The sequence below is a fragment of the Ochotona princeps genome, chromosome 1 (genome assembly GCF_030435755.1).
Source record: "Ochotona princeps isolate mOchPri1 chromosome 1, mOchPri1.hap1, whole genome shotgun sequence".
Taxonomy (NCBI): Eukaryota; Metazoa; Chordata; class Mammalia; order Lagomorpha; family Ochotonidae; genus Ochotona; species Ochotona princeps.
Genome location: NC_080832.1, coordinates 169510344 through 169516774, shown reverse-complemented (window position 1 = coordinate 169516774; position 6431 = coordinate 169510344). Strand labels below are relative to the sequence as shown.

Below are 6431 nucleotides of genomic sequence, written 5' to 3'. Positions count from 1 at the left end.
AATGTTCATAAGGAATGAAATATGTGTTGTCCGTAAGTGTTCAAACTCAAGTAGCAGATTCCCAGCAAGGGAAGAGTCAGACAGGATTCGGTCTCCTAACTCCACGTCATCTGACTTCATCATTCAAATCTTAATAAAATTTAGTGTTGAGTGAAAGTAAATCCCCAACATGTAATCGAATATATCTGCCTGGCCAGACTTCAGCTTCAGCGGAAGGGTTTGTAAGCTCTCCCGGTGAAAGCCATCATTCTTGTCTTCCTGTCAGCATCTCCAGCAGCAGCTGCTAGCAGGGCAAGCTGGGAAAATCCAGCCTCGTTCTGCCTTTCTGGGGCACCACAGGACGAAGGCACACACGTGCTCCCTTCCTCACGGCCAAGGACATATCTGCTAAGCGCGTTATAAGGACCTGCTGGAGGAGTGAGTCAGTCCTACAGCAGGGCGAAATGCGGAGCTGTTCTGCTTGTTGAATGAAGTGGAACCCTATGATTGTTGGCTTAAGAGATCCATTACTTCTTAATGATGTTATCATTAGATAAAGAAATCAATTTGATGGTCATGATACATGGCATTTTAAATCGTGGACTAGGAAATAATATCACACAAAATAAAGGAATCAATCATACAAACTAAATATGATTTTATGGAACTTTTGATTGCCACTTGCATATGTGTTTCCACACGATCATTTTGTAAAACCTATTTCTGAATGTATCAGTAGACAAAGATTGGAAGTCATTGGTATAATGGGAACTACGGAGGTGTGTGGTTCTGATGGCTTGGAATTTGAATTCTGATGTCATCACTGTTAGGTTTCAAGCGCACTAAGTTCTTACAGTTCTTACCGTTGTTAGGTGCAGCGAATTCCTACAGCCAAGTCCTTTTTTCACGGTTAGCTTACCGTGAGTGGAAACACCACGTGATGAGATATTAGGAGGTCCTTTTATTCCAGCGGGGTAGGAACGGGCGCGGGGGTGGGTGGGGAACAGGAAGAGACAGATCTCCTGCCATGGTGGCAGAATGGAGGCTGCCAGGCCACGGATGGGGGCAGGATGGAGCGGATGGGGGAGAGCCAGGTAAGCAGGGAAGGGAGGAGAGAGGGGAATGAGAAGGGAGGGGCTGTGTGGGCTCTGTGTGTGTGCCCCAGGGACAGTGACTGGGATTATCTGAGTCGCAGGTAGGTGGGTGGGGACTGGGGGGAGGGGCTGGAAATTGGGGGGTGGGATTCTCAGTAAGACGCAGGTTACATCCGATTGGTGGATAAATGGCGCAGGGTCCAAGATGGGACGTTCCAATCACTCCTCACAACCAGAAGACACTGACCTGGCTGCTTAAATTCGGGTGTCAGGTGTTAAAAGTCTACTGTTTGTCACGTGTTGTGCTCAGTAATGGTGAATAAGGCGAGCTTCTGGCCTTCAAAAAAAACTCAACTGTGCGCCTCTGAGAGCCTCAACACATCAGGATCTCAGCCACGGGTCTGAGCAGATGGTGCGCAGGGACCTGGGGAGGCTCAGCCGTGCCCCAGGCTCCTTGGGGGTCAAAGGGACGCGAGATTCTTTTCTTTGCTGTCTGCTGTCTCCTGGAAAGTAGTGATAACCCGACACTAGCTTCTTCCCCCCACAGTAAAGGGAGTTTAGATTCCCCGGTGCCAGCCGATCCAGCTGGAGGCTCAGGGTGTCACAGCCGTCTCCTGCTTCTCCCGCTCCAAGGGACCTGCACGCTCTCCTGGGCCCTCCGTGGCACAGGGTTGGCTTGGAGAGGCATATGGATGAATCCTTATCATCTCTGGTCTCAGGAGGTTGCCAGCCGTCAGGGTGGGAGGGGGAGCTGGGCTATCAGGCACTTGTATCTGCCGCTTGAAACACTGCTTGTCTGCCTTTATGAAGAAGGAGCCCAGATCAAGCTGTTTGTCCCAAGTGCAACGCAGAGAGCAAGCTGTGGAGTCAGAATCTAAACGCACACCTGTTCTGGGTCTGAAGTTGATGGTTTTATTCTATATATAATATTCTATATATATTATTTTTATTATATATGTATAATTTATTTTATTATTTTATGATACTGTTCCATAGGCTCTGGGATTTCCTTTTCTCCCTTCTCCAATCCCAACCCACCTACCCTCCCCCCATCCCTCCGCCTCCGATTTCTATGATATCTTTACAGTAGTATAGTCCTTCATAATCAGAGCGCACTCCATAGTGTGCGTGGAGGAGCTGGTGTAGACAAACAGGCAACACTGCACAGATCTGATAGGTGCTGTAGGTGAGTCAGACGCGGCAGGGGGCTGGTACCCCAGGGGTCAGACAGTGCTGTTCGCACTGCAGAGTGGTCCTGAAGCTACCCCACGGGAGCTGGCTGGGGAAGGCTCTTTTTTTTTTTTTAATAGATTTTATTATTATTGGAAAGCCGGATATACAGAGAGGAGGAGAGACAGAGAGGAAGATCTTCCATCCGATGTTTCACTCCCCAAGTGAGCCGCAACGGCCGATGCGCGCCAATCCGATGCCGGGACCAGGAACCTCTTCCAGGTCTCCCACGCGGGTGCAGGGTCCCAAGGCTTTGGGTTGTCCTCGACTGCCTTCCCAGGCCACAAGCAGGGAGCTGGATGGGAAGTGGAACTGCCGGGATTAGAACCGGTGCCCATATGGGATCCCGGGGCTTTCAAGGCGAGGACTTTAGCCGTAGGCCACGCCACCGGGCCCTGGGGAAGGCTCTTTCCAGGTAGATGCTAACAAAGCTTGCGAGAGGGTGGGAACCCTGTGCTGGGGGGAAACAGAAATGCTCAGACCTTGTTCCTCCTCCTCCTCTCCCACCGCTGCAAACTGCGGATGAAGGAGAGCCAGCCAATGGTGGGGTCTGCAGGCAGTGGCTCTCCGAGGGGACAGGGAGTTGGCCAACCCAGCTCCTCTACACTTACCTAGAGGTTCACCCTTGGAGGACAATGTTCAGGCCACTGCTCCGGGAGGCTGGGGCCATGCAGATGTCCCTGGTGATGTTGCTATGGTGGCTGGCAGGCCTGGGGATAGGGGGAGGTGAGCCAGCCAGGTGGTTTTTCCCTTCTGGTTTTGGAATCCTGGTCGGTTTCAATTTATGTAACACGGTTTAATCCTGAGCAACACAAGCCACAAGGCAGGTTCTTTCTCATTTTTTTTTCCTTCCTCTCCAAGACACAGAAACCTTTATTTTCTCCCTACACCACAAACTGGTGCTGTTAAATAATATTGGATAATTGCACCTGTCTCACTCCCCATATTGTGCACAGGAAAAATAATTGCTGGTTTTCTGCTTCGCCGTTTAGCTGTGGCCCCGTCATTTGACTTGGAGCATGTCATTTTCTCCCATTTCAACTGTGTAGTCAAACTGCATGAAAGGACGCCCAGACAGCGGCCCCGCGTGTGTGAGTGGGCGCAGGCCTCATTCAGCAGTGATTTCTAATTTATACAGCATTGAAAATCCACAGCTATAAATAAACAGTTCTAACCGCCTCTGCTGCCTACTCAAATGCTTTATTAAAAAAAAAAAAACCACCACTAACCGCACGGGAAAGAACAACAAGATTGTCTGGATATGGAGTTTGGTTTCTGAATCCAGGTTTTGGTGTGGGTGGGGCAGTGAGAGAAGCTCAAAGCTTGGCCCAGTGGCCCTCAGGGAGGCCTGGCCTCCCTCTGCTCAGCTCGCTCAGCCCTATTGTGCTCCCCACATGCAGGTACAACGTGTTTGGGGATTAAAGTCTGTGTAACAGGCTTCCTGTTATGACAAGTGTTGCAAGGGAGTAGGTGCAGAGGAGCTGAAAATAGCTGGAGAAACGTAGGAGCCTTTTAGGGGGAGGATGGAGCAAATGTCTTGTTTAGCAAACACGAGGTCTTGTATGCACATGCGATTGTTTTCACATGTGTCACAGTGACATGGGAGCTCAAGCATGGGGCCAGGTGAGAGCTCTCCCCCTTGCATGGAGGAGGAAGTCGCTGCCCTCCTGGGGGTTCCCAGAGCACCTTCTTTTTCCCAGCTTTGCTGAAATGTCTACCTTCTTGGGTTTTGATTTTTTGCTTGCGGCTTTGATGATCTATAATGACTGCTTTGCTTTGTAATCAAGAGGAAGGAAGGTAGCTTAGCAATCGACCATCTGCATGACTTATTTTGGATTGGCCATTTCAATGCTCTGAACCTGAACTTGAGCTGGCGCCAGTTCATACAGAGTCTCAAGAACCAAGGGGTAGTGTACATCTGTTCGACTCTGCGTTCAGTGACACGGTAGAAGCTTGGAAAAGACCAGGGAGAGAAGCAACACATGAAAACCATTGGTGGTAAACATATATCAGCACAATACCATCAGAAAACCATCTGTATCTGCACATAGACCATGGTCTACCCACAAATTTTTGGGGGAGGCTGAAATGAGTGTTGTAAATTATATAACACGGTTCAAATACATAGTATTACTGGGATCATCATTTGGTTTCTGTTGGTGCCATTTTCAGACTCCTAAGGATCTGCCACAGCCCTACCTTCTGGGCACCTTTTAGACGTTCTGTGACTTATCCTTTCTTAAGCTGCAGAGAGCACTGTGTGTTTTTGTACATGCTAATGGGAGGTTCTGAGGACTTCTGGTATTGGACTAGCTATGGCACGTTGGCCAGGCAGACGACAATCAAGGCTTAATTAGGTCCTGAAGATAGTGAAGCTACGAATAGAAAACAACAGGCCCATCCTGGCCAAGAGCTTGCTATGACCACAAGAAGTGTGCAACTGAGTCATCTTTTTGGGGTGTGGAAAATTTGGGTGATCCCCTGCAGGCTTCACATTTGGGGAATTTCCACTGAGACAAGTGCTCCTGGGCACCTGCTGAGACTGGGTGCTGCAGCAGGTGTGGGAAAGAGGTGACCGTCTCCAATGGGAGACTTAGGCTCACATTTACGTAACAGCAGAACAAGTGCAGTGAGTCACAAGTTTTTTGGATGCCCAGTGCAGCCTATCCTTGGGCAGTTCATTCTATTGGGACAACCTACTTTCTTGCCTTGGCCTTTCAGATTTTTCTCAGGGTTCTTTGTTTTTTTTTTTAACCAAATTTCTTCCAAATAATGCTCCATTGGGAAGCCCAACATACAGGCTCTTGGTGACATACCAGTGGACTCATATACCCAGTCCTGTAGTGTGGTGTCGAAGGTAGGGCTACCACCTGCCTCACCGACATCCCACATGGGTACCAGTTCATGCCTCTGTTGTGCTCCACTTCTGATGCAGCTCCCTGCTAATTACTCTGGGAAAACAGTGGGAGATGGCCCAAGTGCTTGGACGTCGCCCATGTGGGAGATCTGGAAGAAGCTCCTAGCTCCTGGCCTCAGCCTGACCCAGCCCTGGTGGGTGTGGCCATCTGGGGAATAAACCAGCAGATGGAAGATCTCTCTCTCTCTGTAACTCCTTCAAACAAGTGGATCTTAAAAATAGACACATTTACCCACAATAGATATTTGCTACGGATGATTTTTTTTTTTAAAGGCCTCTTTCACTCCAAATAACTCTACAGAGAAAATCAAAGCAAGGTTCGTGAATCCTTAGCAATCACCTAATAATTAGCTTTGCTTAACCACATAAAGTCACAGCAGCCTTTAATCATTCCCCATCTATATTCCTTCCCAGTAAAATGTACAGCATTCATTTGACGAATTAATGGACATTCCAACGAAAGAGATTTGGGTGATGTCACTATGTTCAAAGTGCATGAATCTTTGCTCCCAAGAAGGCAAGATTTCCCCTTATTTTTGATAACTGATTTTCTCATTGGTCCAATTCATGTGCTATTGTACAGGGTGGACAGAAAAAAAAAATTGGTCGACTTTATCTCCCAACATTTCTAGAGGGAAGGATAAAAAAGTAGATGAGAAGTTCATGAAAGTGCCTAGCATTCCAAAACATTAATTTTAAATGTAGGAAGCTTGGGAGGATTTAAAAATGGCCCAGGACTAGGATTAGATCTGGTAGACGGTGGCCATCTAACTTGGCCTCCCGCAGGTGGTATTTCAGCTAGGTCGCCATTGGCTTCCTCCAACAAGTGAAGCTTGACCTCTCTGCTGATAAACTGAGACAGTGCATTTGTGTGACTTTGACCAGAGGTCATCCCACATACAGGTCAGCTGAGGTAGCACATTCCCAGGCCACAGGAGCTGCTTTTGACACGCACGGTCAGCTTTGCAAAGAGTCAAGTCTCCTCCAATGAAGCTACTTTCATATTGCTCTTATTACATTTGATTATCACTCCCTGCACTTTTCTATCTTCCTATGTTGCTGCACCACTTCCCCCAACCTGAAAGTTAAAAAAAAAAAAAAAAAAGAGAGAGAGAGTCTTGTGTGTTCATTGCCCTTGATTCTTGGAAAATGGCGTGTGATCACTTCCTCTTCTTCGGTGGCTGCATCCTGTCACCTGGAGGAACAAAAAT

The 6431-nt window shown here is 48.1% G+C and overlaps 1 protein-coding gene across 1 annotated transcript in view; it reads right to left on the bottom strand.

Annotated features, from left to right (window-relative positions):
• Positions 1–6145: 6145 nt before the first annotated feature.
• ADTRP (androgen dependent TFPI regulating protein) overlaps positions 6146–6431 on the bottom strand; it is a 65120-nt gene continuing 64834 nt past the window's right edge. The window contains exon 6 of the mRNA XM_058668711.1: positions 6146–6415. Coding sequence (XP_058524694.1) covers positions 6381–6415 — 35 coding nt within the window. The 3' untranslated portion in view covers positions 6146–6380. The remainder of the gene's footprint in view (positions 6416–6431) is intronic.